Genomic DNA, 21,684 nt, shown 5'->3' on the forward strand with positions numbered 1-21,684 from the left:
TCTGCTGTTGACACCGGGCCCCTGGGTGACAGGCAGACACCCACACTGTGCTGTTGCTGCTGTCAAGCACACTTTACCAGGCCGCTGGCAGTGACACCTGCTGGACGTCCACAGTCATCGAGTAGAGAGGGAGGGTCTGACTGCTGCTTTGTTCTGATCCTGACGTATAAAAAACCTTTAAATTAAAAAAAAGTAGCAATACTTAAATTTAAAAAATAGTGCCGAGTACATTTTAGTACAACTGTTACTATTATTATATTATTATTATCATTATTATAGTGTTGTATTATTAATTATTATTACTAATATATTAAGAAGGGCTGCAACTAACAACTATTTTATTTTATTATTTTATTATTTTATTGATTTATCTATCTATCTATCTATCTATCTATCTATCTATCTATCTATCTATCTATCTATCTATCTATCTATCTATCTATCTATCTATCTATCTATCTATCTATCTATCTATCTCTTGTCTTTTTCATATTATTGATTTGTTAGAATGGGGCTATTTAAAATTCTATAACGTTTAATTGATTAATCGATTGATCGATTAATTGATTCAGTCTCTACTTGCAGAAGGAGGAGAAGGAGGAGGCTGCACACAGTCACGTGGTAAAACAACTTTCGCGTCGTTACCATGGAGCTGTTTGTGAAAACCCGTTTCCCATTGGTTGACGATATTGTCATGACCAAATTGTGCGCTCTCATTGGTTGATACGGCTTCCTATTGCGACCAATGGCGAAGCGCACTTTTTTTTTAACTGCAGCGAGTGCAGGAAGTCTTCTGTCCACTTTAGTGTTTGAAGGGACATAACAAGTGGTTTTTAAATTTACACAGAACGCCCGGAAAACAACAAAAACATTTGGGATTAATCGTATCAGAAAGAATTCAGACTTTATCGGATGCTGGGAAAGAAGTAACAGGCCCTTTTCCTGTTTTTAAAGTATGTAAAGTCTGTAATAAAAGTCACTGTGTGCGTAACGATACGTAGCATGTGCTAAGTGTAAATTGCCTTTCTGCTCAGACTAAAGCTAACTTCTCTTTGTAATGTTTGATAGTTAATACGGTGGTTTGAGCCGTGTGCAGGCTTAGCTACTATCAGAAATGTGCTCCATTGATTAGGCTAATAAATGTAGTTATTAGTTTTTTTTATAGTGCCATTAATCATGTTTGTAACTTCATAGCAGTTGCTAAAGCTTTGAAAGAAGTAGTACTATGATGTTTTTGCATGTTTTATGTATTGTGTCTGTCCTTATACTCAGTTTGCTATTGTGTGGTTGCTGACATGTAATTTGTGCCATTTGTTGCTCCTCTAGTCGTTCTCCACACCTTCACCTCCTATTGTCATCATTATGGACTCCTCACAAGTCCTTCGTCAGCAAAGTCACAACAAAATCCACGGTGACTTGTTAAGGTAAGCCAGTTTATGAAGAATCAGACATACTTTTTACTTTCTGCTTGCCTTTAGTACTTTTTTCATATGGACAGAAATTTGTATGTTGAACTTTGAGTGTCCTGTTACATTTGTAATATTTATTGCTTTCTTTTTAGACCGAGTAGTTCCTGATTTATATTTTTAAAAGGTATTCTATTTCACTGATGAAAAGGTCTCATGTGGCTGCTTGTGTTCAGGAAACATTTGCTTCTTTTGTTAAAACAAAAAAAAGTCTATATTTCTAAAAGTAAGGTATTAAAAATAAAAACTCATCTTGGTATTGGTACAGAAATTCAGACGTCAGCACATGTATTTGAAACATTTAAACAACACCTTACTCTAGTTGCATCTCTGACTGGTTGTCTCTACACAGAGTAAAGAATGAACATAACAAAATGCTGGCGGACCCAAAGCCTCTCAAACATGTGTCTGCTACACGCAAAAAAGATATTGAGAACCGAGATCCAGGAAGCTCAGAAATAGGTAGGAAGACACCTGTGCGGCCGGGTGTAAGCAGGCTTCCAGTGCTAGCAAAGTCCCATCGTCTTCAGACTCCCTCTGACTTTACTCAGACCCACCGCAGGTGGGAGGACAAACCCTTGGCTGTGAGTAACCCCTTCCCATCCTGTAGATTTACATGTTGTCTATTTAATCTGATGATTCTTGTGTCCTTAACACTTTATCGTTTTACAACAGGGGAAAGCTAAGACGAAAAAGTCATGCACCAGGCCTGTCCCTTTCAACTTTTCTCAGCCCAAGAACTCAAGAATGCCCACCGAAGCTCCACAGCCCCTATTGGCTTCACAATCAAGGCTTAAGGCTCATGCTGTCCAACCTGAAAACAATGCTTGTGTAAAAACCCCAAACAAAAATGCAAAACTTTCCAAACATCCAGCTCTTTTAAACAGTATTGGGGACGCAACCAAAAGGGCAGGAAAGTCTCATGGAAAAGTGACAGAAAAATCCCACCTGTCAGGCCAGTCTGGGCCTTCAAACAAATGTAAGACTAATAATGCTATACATGAGAACAGCACTGCTATTAGTGCAGAGGCCTGTTTGGATAACTTGAACCTGCTCAGTCTCAAAGATCCATCCAAGACATCCCATGTTAGCCAGAACAATTCAAAAGGTCCAACTGGTAAGTTAATTGAGTTTTTTTTCTCATTACAGAGAATATTTGTATAATATCCCTTTTACTTTACAGAATAAATGTGTATCCTACATTTGCATCTGTGTAGATACTTTTGTCATATTTGGCAATATATTGACCATGCACTTATTATCAATATGACTTTTAACTTTTTGTTTTCTTACGGTTTTTTACCTACACTGCCTGGACATTATTCATTCTTAAAACTGCTGCAACAACTGCATTTCTCCATAGAGATGGCTGATTGTCACCTGTACAACAACACAGGAATTATAAGGCTAGAATTATTAGGATTTTCATGATTTTCTTTGTTGACTACAATGCTCACATATTTGTTGATGGGAATAGTAGATCACAGTGTTTCTGATTTCCTATGTATTTCAGACAAAGGCGAGAAGTTCCAGACTGACCATGCTGCTCTGCTCAGTGTCCTCCTGAATGAGGGAGTAAGTGCTACAGGCGGGGGTCTGAAACTTCACTGTCCATAATAATATCATAGTCGTTAGCTGCATTATTTTTGCTATAAATGTTGAGATTACTTTTTCTGATGTAATCTTTTAGCAGCCCCAACGAGTTTCTGTCAAGAAGAGTCGTCTCAAGGCTGAATCTACTACAGGTTAGTATTAACATGCACAGTGCGTTGTTAAATATATAGTGTGTGATCACAGTAGATATACAAGTTGTTTTTATACTCATTCACAATTACTCGGTGCATTGTTATCACACCAAGTAAGGATATATGTAATGTTTTGTCATGCACAGACAAAGAAATGTACAATGAGTAACGTTACTAATGTTTTGGGGTCAATCAGGCGACAAAAATCTGTTAACCCTGTTAGACCTCTTATGTACACACTACTATAAAATTCCAAAACAGCAATCCAGACAGATTTTGGGATTTGGGCGGGGTGGTGCTGTGTAGAAATGATTATTAACACCAAATACAGAATATAGTACGAATCCATCATATGTAATTCATGTTTTACAGAAGCAGACTACTGAAATATGTTGTCATTTCAAAGTCTTTTTTTATGAGCAATTCTCACAAAATTAGGAAAGTTCATGAAGTGTCAAGTTAATCAACAAATATGTTTTTTGAGCTGTTAAACAGGGCAGCACATTAGGGTTAAATACAGACACCTTTCATATGTCTCTAAGTAAATGTTTTAAGGCATCTTACCTAGTCTTATCACCAATAAAAGAACATAAAGTAATAATTTTTACTTTTTAAAATTGATTTTGTACACATTTGTTTCAGGATCAGCAAGTTCGGTGCAGTTCTTCCCAGATCCTTCTGCACTGAAAAGTATTCTCCTGAACGAAGGGGTGAAGCCTGGATTGCCCGTGGGTGCCACACCCCGAAACTCAGTCCGTCCATCAGGCAGAGGGACTTCGATTTACACAGTATGTTCATTCTGAATTTATTCTCATATTTGTGCTGCTTCTTTCTTGTTTAATTTGTTTGCACCACAAACAAAAACACATTTTTATTTACTGTTTTCAGGCCCAGAGAGTCCCAGTCAGAAAAGATTGTGCAGAGGCAACCAGAGGAGCAGTGGGTAAGATGTGACATCATATTTCTTGTCATCGTTATGAAACCTTAATGCCTCCTTATCACTATGTTGTTTTACTCCAATGTGACCCAGCTGTTTTTATTCTCAGCATTAAGACTCAAAGAGACTCCGTCAAAGCAATGGACGCCACAGAGGGTCCGCGACACCAGGCATCAGCCCATGTCCTCCATGGTCAGTAAATACAGTATGTGCTGGGTGTTCATATTATGTCTGTTTGCCATGGTGCGTTTTCTCACAGTCATGTCTTGGTCTCATGATGCTGCTGTTTTTAGAAATGGCATCTGTCGACACCATACACCGGCACTCCCGGGCTGAGGCACTGCAACACCAACCTACAGCCACGCCAAGAGGTGAGAGCAGGAAATAACGTCCATTTCATAAGATGTAGAGAGAGCTTTTACACAAATCTGTTCTTAAGGGCCAAAATAAACAAAAACACTGTCTTATGAGAAAACATTCTCGGCATATCTGCTGCATGTTCTGTAACTACTTGTTGAAAAAGAAAAGTTTGAGCAATATTTGTGTAGAGAGGAAATAAAAGCATACATATCATTTTGTAGGTCAGAAAATGCTAAAAAGTGGTGGCTGTAGCTTTAAGTAATGTCATTCTTTGTTGGCCAAACTTTTACAACAACAAATATAAATCAGATCCTGTAAAAACCGAACACCCTCCTAAGATTTACACGATTTTGGATGTGGGATTTGACATTTTGGGATTAATAATTAAAGCTGGAGTACAGGACTTTTGTCTCCCACTTTTGGCAGGGGGAGTTATTACAAAATGAAACATCTTTATGTCATCAACCTTCACCGTAGTCTACTCCATTACTTGTGTTGTAAAATGGTGGGCAAATTTGAGCGTCACACAACCCCTGCAAAATTAGTCTTTTCTCTATTAGAATTTGATCCATTCAGTCTAATAACATTGGAAAGTCTAGAGGTGCTGCACGATTAAATTATTTTATCCCCATTCAAGTAAGCGGAGGGCTGACTGGAAGTTAGCCGCTCATTCAATGGAAGTCTGTGGTGCACATGCTGTACTCGTAGATCATGCGTATGCGACACCAGAATTAAAAACTCTGCATATTGGGATATACAGAGAGATTTATCTGGCTTAATCAGCACTGTGTGAAGTTGTTTGACTTGAATGTAACAGATGTTCATGTACATGTGAAAGTTTCTCACTGCAGGTTTAAGATATTAGATATTGCTGATAGTTGTGCAAGACTTTTGACATCATAACAACCCCCTGTTATCTGGGATCGTGCCGAGATTTTGGGTGCTGAAGATGAATAAACAAATGAATTTACTATTGAGGTCCGTAGTTCATGGGCGGATTTCAGATTTTAAAAGCTGTTGGTGATGATACCTTCAGGAAGTGGCCTTAGATCATATGAGGTAATTTATGATAAAATGTAAACCAGATCATGTGGTATGTGTAACATTATGCATGCAGTTTAATCCAAAGCTATCATCAGCTGCATCTATTTCTGACGTGATGAAATAATGATACTGTGCTGAGTAGAAATCACATCTGATATGATTTACTTGTTTGTTTTCAGGAGGTCGTCCAGAGATTATTTGATGATCAAGAGGAGGAGTGGAGCACAAATGTGGCCGAGAAAGTTCCAAAGACACAAGCAGAGCAGCTCCCAGTTCAAGCTTCAACTGTATGAAACGAAATTCACAACTTAGCATCACACAGAGATCCATATTGAATGAATTTGTTAATATACGTTTTGTTTCCTCTTCACTCACTACTCTAGATTGAATCTCAGTGTGAAGAAAACTCAGAGAAGAGCAGGACCAACAGTGAGGAGGATGAGGAGAACAAACAGATTACGGGAGAACAGCCATTCCTCCAAGCGCCTCAAAGACAGTCGGTCATTTTTTTCTCAGCAGGCAAACATCTGCTCAGAGCTCCACGTTTTGAGAAGCAGGAGAGCTCAGTCCATCAGGAGCAGCACGGTGCGGTCTCATCAGAACAGGGGAAAGTTCTTAGGGTACATGAAGGAAAGTCATCTGTGTCAGAAACAAGCTGTCAGATCAAGAGTCTGCACAGAGGTAACACTGACATCTCTTACAGCGCTACACATGCTCCTCATACTGTCGGTCCTTTCATGAACACTTTCCTGGATTTCTGGATCTTTTTTTAAAAGTGTGTTTTTCTATTACAGACCTCACTGTTCAGAAAACTTGTGCTCTAAATCCTGCCGTGGCAATACTGCGCAAGCGCCTTCCTCCCCTGGAGGAGCTGCTAATGGACGAGGAGGTGGCCACCTACACCTCTGTGGCGGCCCCGGCTGCCAACGGGGTCCTCCCTCCTCGGCCCCGATGTGAAAATCCGATGGCCTCCATCCTGCACCTCGAAGAGTCAACTGTGAGTACACAGCTGACAGTGAACATACAGACAAAAAGTTAATTACAGCCCACTGAAAATACGAGTATAAAAAAATCAAAACAGAAGAAGGTAAAACTCAGTTTACATACAAATGTGGTGAATAAATTAGTGGACAGTCCGAAAATGCACAATCATTTATCATGCATTTATCACACATTAGAAACTAAGAGGGGTAAAATGTATATAACATGCCCTTTTTATAATAATGAAAATCACTTTGAACTGAATTAACCTGAGTCTTCATATTTTATCAGGCAACACAACATAGATTTCTCTCTTCTAACCCCTCTTAGAGAAAAAAAAGTCACACATTCTCCACTCTCTGAAAAAAAGAAAGCAATTCAAAAAGTGTGCGTTTCTCAGACGTGGACTCAAAATCAGGGATGTTTTGTCTCACAAAAAGCGTGAGATGCATACAATAAAAAAATAAAGAGGTAGATTGTACTTTAACCTTAATTGACCAGAAATTGACTAGAAGTCAAGTTCTTTTGCACACCGTTTATCAAATGTGTTACTCAGCCTTGTCGGAGTAAAGATGTGGAATTCTAAAATGATTTAAAGATAAAATGTTATAACTTTATTTTCCCAATAAACATGAGTTCACTCTTAGCCCAATTTATTATTGTACTGAATGATGTAATATGTTAGGAATTTGCAGGAATATCCAATTTAGGATTCTCGCAAATTTGCGAGAAAAAACTCACAAATTTGCGAGTTTAATCTCAGAAAGTTTTTTTCTCGAAATATTACCCCTCCTCCAGGTCAGTTTTATTTTTTATTTTTTATTTTTTTTACATATATGACCTTAATACACCATTGTAGTTATTTGATATCTAATAATTTGTGACAATTTGAGCAAATTTCCAGCTTCAAATTTCCAGAGCAAAACGTGTTCATACTGCTACTTTTTTCTGACCAACTGACAAAATGATCCACATGTATGCAATGTGAAATACAACATAACATATATTACAAAAAAAACTAGAAATAAGGACAAAATATCTGAAGTCTTGTGTGGCTTAGAAGCTGCAAGTTTCACCACACAACAGAAAAGTGTTGAACATGAAGAATAACAGTGACGATCTTCCAGTCCTCCACTAGAGGGGGACGAAATGTCATGTGATCATTAAAGCAAAAATACAAAATATGCTTCCTAAAATTACTAACTGTTCCTTTAAAGCATATTTCTTAGTAACGATGGTTTTTGCAGTCCTAACTAGAGATGAGAGGTGTATACAAAGATAATATACATAACAAATTCCATGGTAATTTGAGTGAAAGTTGTGTACCATCCTTACACCTTACAGCCACAGAGAGGAAGAAAACAAATTGATGTGGTGACAGTAATGACTTGTATTATCACAGCAGTGAAGGTTTTGAACAGAGATTGCGATGAATTGATTTGAATGACAGCCAACAGTTGAATGAGAAGATTGATGTTTGTACGTCTGATAATAAGATACAATACAACAGTGTTACAGCCCTTCAGGCTATCATAACAGCTAATGATATTATAAAATGGTGATAATGAAATCTTATACTGCACATGGCACTAAAACATTGAAAACATGTACATACAGATTATTTTTTTATTTATACACAAAGTTAATATAAATATATATTCTCCTCTTTTTTCCAGAGATTTGTTCCAATTGACTTCAATCTCTCCTCTGGCCCTCCTTCTCCACTTAGAGGAGATGATATGATACGTGAGAGATAATGATTTGCACTACCAAACAGATACAGTATTTTCTTTTCTTTTCTTTTCTTTTTTCTTTTTAAAAAAACATGAAACTGTTAGTCCAACACTGTTGGTGCCAGCCTGAGTATAAGACCAAAGAACACTGCTGGTATCATTTTTGTTATAAACCTGTCAATATTTTTCGTCTTATAAATGTTTAAGACTGCCTCTCAATAGATGCTTTATAAAAACTTTTAGTTTTGTTTTGTTGAATAGTCCAGCTTTTATACTGTCAGCACTCGAGTTTGTCAATAATGTAGAGGAATACTTATTAGAAATAAAGTTTATGACATGAATAGAAAACTACATGTGAAGAAAATATTGTAAAAGGTCAATGAAGACTTGATCAGTGTTATAGCTGTAGTGTATGTATAGATTAGGGTGGTGTACAGCACTGTTATCTGTGGCTGTGGCTGAATATGTAAAGTGGGTTGGTGATTTGATTCCCAATTTCTCTGGTCCACCTGTCAAAGTGTCCAGGGCTCAAAATCAGCATCAACCACCAGTCAAGTACTGGTAAAATATATTGATAGATTTGCTTCACTCACCACCCAAAAAAACAAGGTTAATCTATTGAGTGGTTGGTAAAGATTTGAACACTCACTAACCTTTTGACTAGTGGACAAAAAAGTTAATTTTGAACCCTGATCGTCTGACCTTACATTGCAGATCGCTGCCATCAGTGTGTGAATGAGAAGCAAAATTATAGAGCTTTGATAAAAGCACTAAATAACTGCTAACTGCTTTATTTGTGAAGTTTGTAACTGCGGATTCAAAGTGATTCACTCTTCATGTACAGTGTTTATAATAAATGTATATATGTTACTGTCTGATCGTGTGTGACTCTTCTTTCAGTTCATGACTTGTTTATGGGCACATAATGTTCAGTTTACTTGTCATGCCTGTGAAAACATGTATGATGATGACTCATGAGGAGCTTTACAAAGAGTTATCTCAGTTTTGGGTGTGGAGACTGACTTTCAAATAGAGGACGAGGAGTTTGAAAAAAGTGGGCGTTTACCCGGCACAGAGGATACTGAGACATGATATTAATCTCTTGCATGTTTTTTAAAGTGGGGTCCAGGGAAACTCAGGGGTTCCCAGCAAAAAGGGGGAATTACTATTTCCACTATAATTTAATCTATAATCCACACAATGACAGAATGTATGACTATTGGTTGTGAATTTCATATCCTTTCTGTAATAAAACATCTAAAAGCATAAATCTCATCAGTTGGGGGTCCAGGTCTGATTTGTGCTAGTTTCGAGGTCCTTGTTGTGAAAAAGTTTGAGAACTACTTTGTTACATATTTGGAGATCCAGTGTTTCCTGAAACAATTCAGCAATTAATTGTTAATCATCATTAAAAATACAAAATATTTGCTGGTAAGTTTTAACTCAGTAAATTGAATATTTTGCTGTTTTTGTTTGATGATGTTACGTTGAGCTGTCTGAACTTGTAATAGGCAGTTTTTCAGTTTCTACACTCTTACTTTCAATATTATCTGTAGACTTATTGATTAATCTGAAGAAAAAAACTGACAAAATTAATTGTTAATGAAAGAAACTATTAGTTACAGCCCCAGTGAGGATCTCTCAGCCTCCGCTGCTTTGGTTTTGAGCATTATTTAATATAAAAAACCCTCAAAACTTGTTAGTGTGATACTAACGTTAACTTTTATCACTATGAACAATGAAGAAAAGCAAGGTCTGATAAGACACATTGGCAGTCCAATTGCCAATGTGTCTTATCAGACCTTGCTTTTCTTTTTGCTGAAGTGTTAAGTGATGCCTTGTCCACTCACATGGAGTCCTCCAGATTACGACATGGAAACGAACATCTTCAGGACATGATATAAGATATACCATATTGTATATCCTGGTCAGTCAGAAGTCAGTAATCTTACATGAGAAACACACCCTGCAGCTGAATCAGCTCGACTCTGAAGAACAGTTAACATTTAGGCTGTTAAATGTCAAATGTAACGAGAAGTTCCTATAGACTGAATAGTTTATGTGGCATGACAAACTTCAAGAAACCAAAAATTACAACGATATGAAATAAAGCATATCAAGCTGTGACTGTTTTTATGTGACATATGATTACTACATTTTCAAATTTGTCATTGATAAACATTTTACTGATTGAATAATCTGTTCATTGACGCATTTCTTGAGCAGGTTCCTTCATTTTAGGAGTGTTTGAGTTGCAGCTGTTCATTTCATGTGTAGAGGTGACAAAATCCACAAAAAATTTGATAATTTTCCTTTAAAATCCTTTTCATTATTTTGTTTTATTTATGTATTAATTAGAAAATGGGAAAAATACATGGGTTTGAATGTTGCTGATCAGAGTCTCTTTCATTATGTTTTTCTGTCTACTGCAGGTTACAGGCCTTGATGTATATTTAGTAGACTTGTGTGAGTGAGTGGGGGGTGTTGGTGGGAGGGGGCTCAGGACAGGGTTAGGGACAGTAGTCTATAAAGCCTGCGCCGTGAATCGTCCCTCCTCTGAGAAGTCGAGAGTGAGGGAAGAGCAACCTCGCTTTATTATTTCTCCTTTTCTTTTCTCTTCATTGTAGCCACCTGTGTGCCCTACTCCTCTGGAAACATGTCTGAGGATCTCCACCCAACCATGGACCCCACAAAGATGGGGATTGGACGCTCCATCGCCGTGCTGACATCAGGAGGAGATGCCCAAGGTAAGCAGGGGATGATATCTGCAGGGAGACATCTATTTCAATTTTCAACTTCGAACAACAGGGGGACAATCTGTTGGACAGCATCTTCCAGCAGATGCAGCCTCCATCTTACATGGTCCAATAAAGTATCATGTTAAAGCTCTGACTGCATTACACCCTTTACGAGCTAAAGAGCCACAAGAACAGAGAGGAATTTTTCCAAGATATCAGGGTGGCTCAGTTGAAGGCCACCTGTCAGATATTGATGGATGTTTGGCTGTAAGTCCTATTTGATGTCAGTGTGATGAGATGAGTAAGATCACGTCTTGGATTTACAGAACCAGCAGTGTTGGTATAGCACACCAAAATACATCTTCACACATCATGAAGCCCAAAAGCGGTCACTGTTGGCTAAAATTGTGTAGCAGATTTAGACTTTACAAATCAAATTTTCTGAGTTTTGTTGTTTTTTTAATTTTTTTATAGGAAATCATCCATACAGGTTGTCTTTTCTTTTGTTAAACCTCGAAGTTGAGCATTAAGCTGCTACTCCCGTTGAATCTCAGCTGGATGATGTCTCATAATCATTGCATATTCCTGCGCAATCTTTATTCACTGAGTCCAAATCTGACTCTAACCCTTTGTGTGGTGGCTTTATGTACCCTCTTGTCCTCGTGCGTTCCCTTATTTCACGTCTTTGGGGCTAATTTTAGTGGCAGTGACCTTTTTCTGGTATGGAGGAAAGAAACGCCCCCATCCACAGCTGCTGTTTGGTGAAACAAGAGCTGCAACATGCCAGCCTGCCACAACACAGCCTCACACTGTGGGCTTTAGTGTACTGCTTATTCAGGGGCAAGATGGTCCACAAGATATACAGTACCATAAACTCAAAGGTCAACTCACTTAAAGGTCAAATGGATCAAATAAATCTTTGGCTGGTTATCTAACAGGTCAATTAAAATAATGTCTGTCATTGTTTTATAATGTGGGTAAATCAGTCGTAACAAACAATGTCACCTGTGTGTGTGTCTCAGGTATGAACGCTGCTGTGAGAGCCACAGTCAGAGTTGGTCTCTACACTGGAGCTAAAGTCTACTTTGTTCATGAGGTATGAACTTCATACAGACTACATTACACCAACATGCCATGATATTGTAAATAAATACAAAACAGAGACTCATCAGCTTCTAAGACATAAATACATTATGAAAGCATTTAAGGACCATTTGTTGCAGTGCAATTATTTGCAGTAGCAGCAGTATTAACAGTGTTAATGTGTGCTGCAGGGCTACCAGGGCCTGGTTGATGGAGGAGACAACATCCGCCCTGCCACATGGGAGAGCGTCTCCATGATGCTGCAGCTGGTGAGTGACATGCAGCCAAATAAACACACTCAGTTTAATCCACCAGCAAGAGCCACTTTTTTTGTAGAACTGACACTGGATGAGAGCGAAAATATGCACGAATATCTGCATGTGACAGAACAGTGGTGTTTATTTGTGCCATTAAAGGGTTGGTTCACCCAAATGATGAAAACAACTTTTGTGTTCATTTTTGTAATGAGTCATAAAAAGTTTGGTTTTACTGTAGTTTATCAGGTTATGATGTATCCATCTTGAGATGAATGCAACCACTTTAGTGCAGTGGACGTAAGGGGGATTTTGTTTGTAGTTGTCACAGCAATGAAAAATTACAGTTTAAAAGGTTGACAACAACATTGTCAGCAATTTTCATGGGGTCTATTTCTATAGTATAAACAGTAAAGACTGTGGATCATCTAAAAAGTTTTTATTGTCTAAAACTGAAGGCCTCCCCTCAGACAAAGCTTGGGAAATGCACCCCCACGTATACTTTACACGTTTCACTCAATTAGTCAAGATAGTCTGGTATTGTTGTTTTATGTAACTTCAGTCAACACCAAATAAATAAAAAAGCATTAAAAAATAATGTACCTGTCAACTATTTCTTTAACCAAATCACACACATTTAGGCTATTTTATGTGACCTCTCTTCGATAACTAATGTAATATTTTTTCACTTTCATTCACCAAGCCTCCCCTGAAACTGTTTGGAGCCCCCTTTGAGAGGCCCTGATCTAAAGTAGGACACTTGTTATTCACACATGAAGCACACTAAATTAGAATTACTGAGCTGCTGATCGGAGTGTCTGTGGACTCTTGGTCTTGTGACACCCTTTATTGAACTTTGGAAATGTCATTCTTTGTTGCTGGGAGTAGCACAAATACAATTCCAGTCACCGCACCACAGCAGAAATTTTAGAGACAAGTATCTACCAACTTGTCCTCATAAAAGTGGAATTATCTGCCCGAAAAGATATATTTTTTGAAATTTGGATGAACAAATCTTTTAATTGTTGAAAAACTGTGAACCTCTCCTTTAACAAACCTTCTGCACTTGGAGTGAAGAGCTTCCTCCATGTCTCACAAACTGATGACATGAAAAACTGATTTTTGAGTGATGATATTCAAAGGCCGCCGTTGCCCTGTGACTGAAGGATTGGAGGTGCAGTAATACTGTGAATCTTATGACTCACATTTCTTCCCATCATCTGTTTAAATAAAGAGACCTGGCAGTGAAGAAGTCATTACATGTGAAGATTCATAAAATGTGTGAGAGAAGGCCAGGCCACACAGGCCACAGCAGATTTCTAGGATATCACTTTTAAAATGCCTTACTCATTTATCCAGCATGATGCAACCTCACCTGATGTTACTTCAAGACATCTTAATGAGTCTGATGCCACAGCATTATTAAAGCTGCCCTGAAACACATCCCACCACAGAGATTAATATCTAAAGGGTAACTCTGGATGTTTGTAATGGAAAAAAACATTGTGAGAAAATGTTGGTGTATCAGTAACTGTGTTGAAAACAGCTTCTCCTCTTTCTTCACATGTAAGGGAGGAACTGTCATCGGCAGTGCACGCTGCATGGACTTCAGAGCCAGGGAAGGTCGTATGAAGGCGGCCCACAACCTGGTGAAACTGGGAATCACCAACCTGTGTGTGATTGGAGGCGACGGCAGTCTGACTGGAGCCAACGCATTCAGGACTGAGTGGAGTGGACTGCTGGCTGACCTGGTCAAAGATGGTAATGAGACACACTCATAATAATAAAATAATAATGTAGTAATGAGTCCTGAGTGAAGTCTGTAAAATCCTTCAGCCTTATCGCCCTCAGTTCAGTCTATGCTCTCTTCATTCAAAGCTTCTTTTCTTATCCATCACTTCTTATCCTTCACTGAAAATACTGCATTAAGTATAAAGTATTTATTACTGTTTCACAAAAATAAATAGCAGTCACAGTTTTTTAACACTGATTTTTTTTTTTACATTGACAAATCAAGAAACCATGCACACAAAGATACAATTAATTTCCAAAGAAGAGTTATCACTCATATGTAGGTGAATAGAACACACTCCTGATGTAATACAGCTCCTCCAAACAAGTCTAGATAACCAACCAGGCAAAGCTGGAAACTTACACACAGTACTAGAAGCTCAGGAGCCCTGACACCCCATTTTCATTCTGTCTAAATTAGTTTGTGTAATGTGACTTTGGGGGAGTATGCATTACCAATCCAGACATCCAGATGAGATGATGACAACTTTATATACTGCACTATCACCTGCCCTGCAGAGGAAACCTGTGTCAACATCTGATATATACATTTAAGAAAAGAAGAGGATTTTTTAAACATGAATCAATAAAACCTTTTACAACTTTAAATCTTACTATAGGCATTAAATGTTTCTTGTTGTTACTGATAAAACATCTGACTCGGTTTTTGCATTTTCTGCAGGTAAGATTACAGAAGCAGATGCAAAAAAATCCTCCCATCTGAACATCGTTGGCATGGTCGGCTCCATCGACAACGACTTCTGTGGCACTGACATGACCATTGGCACCGACTCCGCTCTGCACCGCATCATTGAGGTGGTGGACGCCATCACCACGACCGCACAGAGGTCAGACATCACTGTAACCCTCCCTGAGATACATTTTATTCATCCATGAGGGTGAAATTAGATCATGCTGTAGCAGCAACAGCGGGTATTAGTGTGTACCTTCTTACAGATTTAAGGAAAAACAGTGAAATATGAAGCAATTCAGAGACTCAATAAGTACTGACCACTGACAAATTAAAGAGGAATAAAGATGCTTGCTTCTTGGATTTACAAGCTTATATAGTGTGAGTGAAAACACTGGATTTTCAGATGTGTAAATGTGTGTAGTTGGACTGATATTGTGACTTTTTATTCATTATGGTTACCTTCTTTCTTATTTGTGACATATTTTCCTCCACAGCCACCAGAGGACATTCATCCTGGAAGTGATGGGCAGACACTGTGGGTCAGTAGCTTGTGTGTTTAGTTGATTTGTGTGTGTGTGTGTGTAGACAAGAACACGTGTGAGTGTATGAAGTGAACATATAACCTATTGAAGCATGATGTTTACACTGATATTTTGTCATAATAAAACGTATTCTTAATTTAAATCAGTTTTTTAGTATACCTGTTTGCTAAAAAATGCTCACATTCATTTCAATCCCAGAAAACAATGAATCTTAATAAACAATTGTAGCTATTGTCACAATTGCTCTATCAAGGCATTCTGGTGATGAAGCAGTTTAAGATGCTGATCGTGTTTTTGACCCCAGTTTGAGTCTAGCTGAGGATCTTTGTTGCTTATCATCCCTCGACTCTTTCCTCTCATTTTCCTGTCACGTCGCTGCTATCATCTTTTAAAATAAAGGCAAAAAAAGAACTCAATATCTTACTTATCCACAAATTAATACGATTCTTCCATCCTTTTTTATACCCAAAAAAGCTGTTTCAATAGTCTAAACACAGTACATCAAATTAAGGATGCATTGTGGACATTATTAATTAAAAAAAAGTGTCACATATTACATGTGTTAAGGTTTAAATGTGTTAAAATATGCGCGTGTGTGTGTCGGGCTATAGGTACCTGGCCCTGGTGACGGCTTTGGCCTGTGGTGCAGACTGGGTGTTCATTCCTGAGATGCCACCAGATGAGGGCTGGGAAGACCACTTGTGCAGGAGGCTGGCAAATGTATGTGTCTCTTTATTTGCAGATGCTTTAAACGCCACAACATGTGTCATTCAGAGTGCACAACGTTATGTCCTCTCGCTGTTTCTCTCAGCAAAGGGCCAGAGGTTCTCGTCTGAATGTGATCATCGTAGCTGAAGGTGCAATGTCCAGAGACGGTAAACCGATTTCATCTGAGGAGATTAAAAAGGTGAGCCCTGTTCTCTAGTGTCAGTAGAGTAAAGTGCTGCTACATATCACAGTGACAGTATGACAAACCAACAGCTGGATTTCTTTGTCTCCAGTTGGTTACTGACAGGCTCGGCTTTGATACTCGCACCACCATCCTTGGACATGTACAGAGAGGAGGCACACCCTCCGCCTTCGATAGAATCCTGGTAAGTAAACACAAAATACAGCTGTAGCTCTGCCTCACGTCCCATACACACTTGATGATCTGACTGTGTGTGTGTGTGTGTGTGTGTGTGTGTGTGTGTGTGTGTGTGTGTGTGTGTGTGTGTCGTGCAGGGCAGCAGGATGGGTGTGGAGGCCGTGATGGCATTGCTGGAGGCCACTCCCGACACTCCTGCCTGTGTGGTCAGTCTGTCCGGGAACCAGGCAGTCAGATTGCCGCTCATGGAGTGTGTGCAAGTGGTACGTCAACATTTTTTCAAGCCAGCTAGAATTCACCAGACTTTAGTCACTTTCTTAGGATGTTGTGCTACTCGTTTTGGAGGATATGTGTCCACAGTCTGAGATTTCTCTGTCTTTCTTCCTCTCACACTCTCTGCCCCTCTCTTTACTTTACAGACCAAAGATGTGACTGCTGCTATGGCTGAGGGCAGATTTGAAGATGCTATCAAGCTCAGAGGAAAGTAAGAGCAATGTCCTTTTAAATGTATAGGAATGTAATCTCAATAGCACAACAAACAATTTAACTGATCCATCAAAGTTTTGTCTTTTTGAGTCATTTCTGAGCACAAGATCACAGTCTGTGAATTGAACATAGAAAATATACAGGATAAATAAAAAAACTACATAAAACATGTAAAAACATACATCGCAAAGTAAATAATGAAAAGGAGAATGAGTTTAGAGCCACCCCTACCAAATTATAAAATATATTGTAAAAATGTTGGCATGATAGTATTTTAAAAGCAAGAAAAAAATACAGACACTTACACAACCTTATTTATGGTGTGCAGGAGTTTTGAAAACAACTGGAACACATACAAGATGCTGGCTCACATCAATCCCCCAGATGTTAAGGTGAGAACCATCCACTTGCTAAAAAACACTCAATACATCAGTAAAGATTATTCTTTGAATTCATTAAACCAACAACTTTGTAGTAACCCTTCAACTATCTCCTTTTTTTCTCTGTCTTGGCAGAGCAACATCAATGTGGCCATCTTGAATATCGGTGCTCCCTGTGCTGGTATGAATGCAGCCGTCCGTTCAGCAGTCAGGATGGGTATTATCCAGGGTCACAACATGTTTGCTGTCCACGACGGCTTTGACGGTCTGGCTCAAGGACAGGTAACTGTCATCATAAACTGAGGAATCCAAGAACAAATAACTTCATGTTTATAGGTTAGTTACATCTTGGTTTAGGATTCTTGGTGCTTTACAAACGGCCATATGATCTGTAGTAGCAACAGTCTCCTGTTCTCTTATCAGCTTTTCACAAACAAAACAACACAAAATCTATTTAAATCTGAAGTCGTGTTTTGTAGTTTTTGAGACATCCGAAGATCATGATTAAATGGATAGTAGAGGATTAAATGCATCTCATTCCCAACCTCATCCAAATCCCAAAGGTCACACTTTCTGGCCTTCAGTTTGGGATTGAATAGAAAATGAAACCCAAAGGGAACTTTTTTATGTATACTGCAAACCAAACTTTGTGTTATTTGTTATATGTTTTCCCAGTTGTTGCATGTGTTATAATATTTGATATATTACATTTTCAATAATTCTCACTACAGGTTGAACCTATCAACTGGACCACAGTGAGTGGCTGGACTGGAAAAGGAGGCTCAATGTTGGGCACCAAGAGGTAAAGAGTAAATGGTTCCTTTTCTTTTCAGTGGTAAAGCTTTGCTGTAAAGAAAACCTGGATTTTGTCAATTTACACAATAACTGTGTAATTTGTCTTTGTTTTCCAAAGGACTCTGCCAGGTAAAATCCTGGAGGGAATCAGCCAGAACATTGCCAAGTTCAACATCCACTCTTTGGTGATTATTGGTGGATTTGAGGTGAGATGTTACAGCCATTCTTCTCCTTTAAAACCAAAAGTTATGCAAACGTTAGCAGGTTTTTCTCAAAATTTCAATGATTCATTCATCCCTAGTATGAAAGCTTGACAGTTATTGCCCTCTTTTAGAAACACACAAAATAATAAACTTTCATCTTTTGCAGGCCTATGTAGGAGGCCTGGAGTTGGTTCAGGCCAGAGAGAAATACGAGGAGATGTGCATTCCCATAGTGGTTATTCCCGCCACTGTCTCCAACAACGTCCCCGGCTCCGACTTCAGCATTGGCGCCGACACTGCCCTCAATACCATCACCTCTGTCAGTGCCTTAACAGTAGATACACACACACATAAATGCAAAAACAATCAGGAGCTAAACACATTTCTGCTGTTTTCTTCTGCAGACCTGTGACAGAATCAAGCAGTCCGCAGCAGGGACCAAGCGCCGTGTGTTCATCGTTGAAACCATGGGTGGATACTGCGGTTACTTGGCCACCATGGCCGGTCTGGCTGCTGGTGCCGATGCTGCCTACATCTATGAGGAAAAATTCAGCATTAAAGACCTGGAGGTGAGCTGATGATCATGGTGGAACAGCACCTTGTTACCCAATATTTCTGTTGTAGTCTTTGCACCCTGAGTGGTGACGTTTTCTGAGCATGTGATCAGTGTTTTTGGTCTACAGGTGAACGTCGAGCATCTTTTGCATAAGATGAAGACAACAGTGAAGCGAGGTTTGATTCTCAGGTAGGTTTTTGTTCAAGTGTGACCCAGAGCACCTGCTAATTACTCATATACTGTAAGTCTATATCCTTCCAGGTAACAGTACAATGATCTGTCACTGTTCCTTCTACAACAGGAATGAGAGCAGTAATGCCAACTACACCACTGACTTCATCTTCAACTTGTACTCAGAGGAAGGCAAAGGCATCTTTGACTGCCGCAAGAATGTTCTCGGACACATGCAGCAGGTCCGTTTGTTTGGTCAAGGGTTAATATGAACCATGATATATAAGTTAGGATCCACTGTGAGGATAAAGGAACAGATTCTGTCCTTGTGTTTTTGCATTTCAACATAATTGATACTAAACTTGTCTGTCTTCTGTTAACTACAGGGTGGTACTCCAACACCCTTCGACAGAAACTTTGGCACAAAGATGGGTGCCAAGTCGGTTCTGTGGCTGACAGAGAAGCTGAAGGAATGCTATAGGCATGGTATGTTGACCTAACATCAAATAATCCTTCTGCACAGTTTTAAGAATTAGTTAATTTGTGGACTGCAGCTGTAATGCTTTTTACTCTTAAATATTGACTAGATAGTTACTGCATTAAACTGCTTTCATGGTAGTGGGTTAATAAGAGCACAGGGACACTTTCTTCAATCAAACTTTGCTACTTTAATGTCCGCTGCAATAGTAGGACAAAAGCAAACCAACAGCAAACATGACACATCAGCTGAAGTTTACAGCAGATCTGAATGCCAGTCTCAGTCTACACAAACATCCCACATTACTTCACAGTATAAGTCATACTATATGTACTACAAGTAAAAAAAAATATAGTACCTAAGTATATGTTTGAGGTATCTACTTGGGTATTCCAATTGTATGCTATATTTATACATTTTCTCAACTACATTTCAAAGGCATTTAATTTACCTTTATCTGACAGTTTTACTTACTAGTTACTATTTTAGTTACTTAGGTCTGAATAACGAGTACTTTTACATTCAAAACCTTTGAGATTATAACACTGTTGTACTTTTACTTAAGTAAAGGTTTGAATGCAACACTTTTACTTGAAATGGAATATTTTTACATTATTACATGGCTTCTTTTACTTAGTAAGGAAAGGATCTCTTCGACTGCCAACAAGAATTATATGATACATTTTATGATATGTAAAGGATGCATACAACTCCACTATACACCCCAACCCTCACATGGCAGATCAGATCACAATCTGGTACCTCTCACATACCTACACACCCATTGTTAGCGGCAACCTGTGACCACAAGGACTGTGAGGAGATGGTCACAGGCAGCAATTATGACTCTTTGGGGGTGTTTTGAGCCCACAGACTGGATTACACTTGAGTCCCATTTAGATACATTACCTCCATGACTGACTACAGTACATCAACTTTGTGGATAACATCATCCCACCAGGACACTGTGATTCTTCCCCAATAATAAGCCCTGGATCACCAGTGACCTGCAGGAGCTGCTGAACCTTCAGGGATGGGGACAGTCAGAGAGTTGAAAATGTTCTTCAGCAGGTTCAGCAGCCTCCTCCTCCTCCTCCTCCCCCTCCTCCCCTGCCCCCTTCCCCCAGCCACACAGAACCCACACCCTCACTGCCCCCACAGCTCCTTCCTTCTCAAAGCTCTCTGGTGATCAAGACCACAGAGTCATACTGTGCCTCCCCTCACCACCCAACCCCCACCATGGACAACACCTCCCCCTACATCAAGAAACACGAGCCCCCTCTACCTTTCCCCACCCGCTTGTCTTGTTTCCAGCAGTCAGGTAAAGAGGCACCAGGGTCCTGAAGGCCTGCACAGGTCTATGTGGGGTTCTACAGCACCTCTTTAACCTTAGCCTGAACAAAGGGGAAAGTTCCAGCGCTGTTGACATCCTGCCTACATGACATGTTAACTGAACTTTTTCACTTCTTCTTCTGTAGGTCGTATCTTTGCCAACACACCAGACTCCGCCTGCGTGTTGGGCATGAGGAAGAGGGCGCTCACCTTCCAGCCTCTTGCTAGTCTGAAGGAGGACACAGATTTTGAGTAAGATTCATATTTTCCATACATACTGTCTTATAAGTAACAAGTTTAATGGTGAATGTCTGCAATGATCTCTGCTCTGTCTGCTGCAGTCACCGCATCCCAAAGTCACAGTGGTGGCTGAAGATCAGGCCCATCATGAAGATCCTGGCCAAGTACAACATCAAACTAGACACATCCGAGCATGCCGACATGGAGCATGTGATCAAGAAGAGGACTAATCTCAGCATGTAGATTCAGTTAGTTCCGAAGGAGAACACATACAGATAGTGGACATTTTTATGTTCAATTACAACCTATTTTTCCTTTTTGTCCAACAACCAACCTTTTATGATCTTTACTGTGTGCTCTTTTGGAGAATCCAGAGTTGTGCAGCACCTCAAAACTTTCAGTGTGTTAATTTAGCAGAAGATAAAACATTTCTAGACACGGATTAAAGATATATTTCAAACATCACGTTGCATCGTTTGTGATTTGTGTTCAGCGAGTAGAATGTGAATTGGATATAGTGAGGAGACTCTTATTCTCAGTTTGCATACAACATCAAAACACACATAATACACACAGTAAATAAAGGTG

At 39.2% G+C, this 21,684-nt stretch overlaps 2 protein-coding genes across 6 annotated transcripts; both read left to right on the forward strand.

Annotated features, from left to right (window-relative positions):
• The first annotated feature begins 820 nt into the window (after positions 1-820).
• On the forward strand, positions 821-9,094 carry troap (trophinin associated protein). Its single transcript, XM_062426896.1, has 14 exons — positions 821-953; positions 1,327-1,424; positions 1,819-2,050; positions 2,142-2,583; positions 2,980-3,041; positions 3,157-3,211; positions 3,854-3,999; positions 4,100-4,154; positions 4,258-4,340; positions 4,442-4,519; positions 5,732-5,839; positions 5,936-6,233; positions 6,347-6,549; positions 8,210-9,094. Exons 2-14 carry the CDS (start codon positions 1,363-1,365, stop codon positions 8,288-8,290), a joined length of 1,905 nt encoding a protein of 634 aa, XP_062282880.1. The 5' UTR covers positions 821-953; positions 1,327-1,362; the 3' UTR covers positions 8,291-9,094.
• A 1,910-nt stretch (positions 9,095-11,004) lies between these two features.
• pfkma (phosphofructokinase, muscle a) lies at positions 11,005-21,405 on the forward strand. Of its 5 annotated transcripts, none has more exons than XM_062426546.1 (21): positions 11,005-11,013; positions 12,279-12,356; positions 13,913-14,102; positions 14,815-14,980; positions 15,321-15,365; positions 15,980-16,088; positions 16,180-16,275; positions 16,370-16,462; positions 16,593-16,718; positions 16,875-16,939; positions 17,270-17,333; positions 17,457-17,603; positions 18,053-18,123; positions 18,235-18,322; positions 18,486-18,638; positions 18,724-18,888; positions 19,003-19,064; positions 19,177-19,288; positions 19,433-19,532; positions 21,003-21,108; positions 21,198-21,405. In XM_062426546.1, the coding sequence occupies exons 1-21, from the start codon at positions 11,005-11,007 to the stop codon at positions 21,337-21,339; spliced, it is 2,187 nt and encodes a 728-aa protein (XP_062282530.1). In that variant the 3' UTR covers positions 21,340-21,405. The 5 variants fall into 5 exon arrangements, with proteins under 5 accessions (XP_062282530.1, XP_062282528.1, XP_062282532.1 ...); XM_062426544.1 differs by lacking the exon at positions 11,005-11,013 and adding an exon at positions 12,027-12,100; XM_062426548.1 differs by lacking the exon at positions 11,005-11,013 and adding an exon at positions 12,027-12,100 and having other exon boundaries at positions 17,270-17,327.
• The last annotated feature ends 279 nt before the right edge of the window (positions 21,406-21,684 follow it).

This window comes from Scomber scombrus, chromosome 10, assembly GCF_963691925.1.
Source record: "Scomber scombrus chromosome 10, fScoSco1.1, whole genome shotgun sequence".
Lineage (NCBI taxonomy): Eukaryota > Metazoa > Chordata > Actinopteri > Scombriformes > Scombridae > Scomber > Scomber scombrus.

Bases quoted from the DNA above. Each gene is read 5' to 3' on its own strand.
- pfkma (XM_062426544.1), top strand. From the start codon at position 12,029: ATGAACGCTGCTGTGAGAGCCACAGTCAGAGTTGGTCTCTACACTGGA. The intron at 17,604-18,052 runs GTAACTGTCATC...TTCTCACTACAG, and splicing joins ACGGTCTGGCTCAAGGACAG to GTTGAACCTATCAACTGGAC. The intron at 19,289-19,432 runs GTCCGTTTGTTT...TGTTAACTACAG, and splicing joins TTCTCGGACACATGCAGCAG to GGTGGTACTCCAACACCCTT.
- troap (XM_062426896.1), top strand. From the start codon at position 1,363: ATGGACTCCTCACAAGTCCTTCGTCAGCAAAGTCACAACAAAATCCAC. The intron at 2,584-2,979 runs GTAAGTTAATTG...TATGTATTTCAG, and splicing joins CAATTCAAAAGGTCCAACTG to ACAAAGGCGAGAAGTTCCAG. The intron at 6,234-6,346 runs GTAACACTGACA...TTTCTATTACAG, and splicing joins GATCAAGAGTCTGCACAGAG to ACCTCACTGTTCAGAAAACT.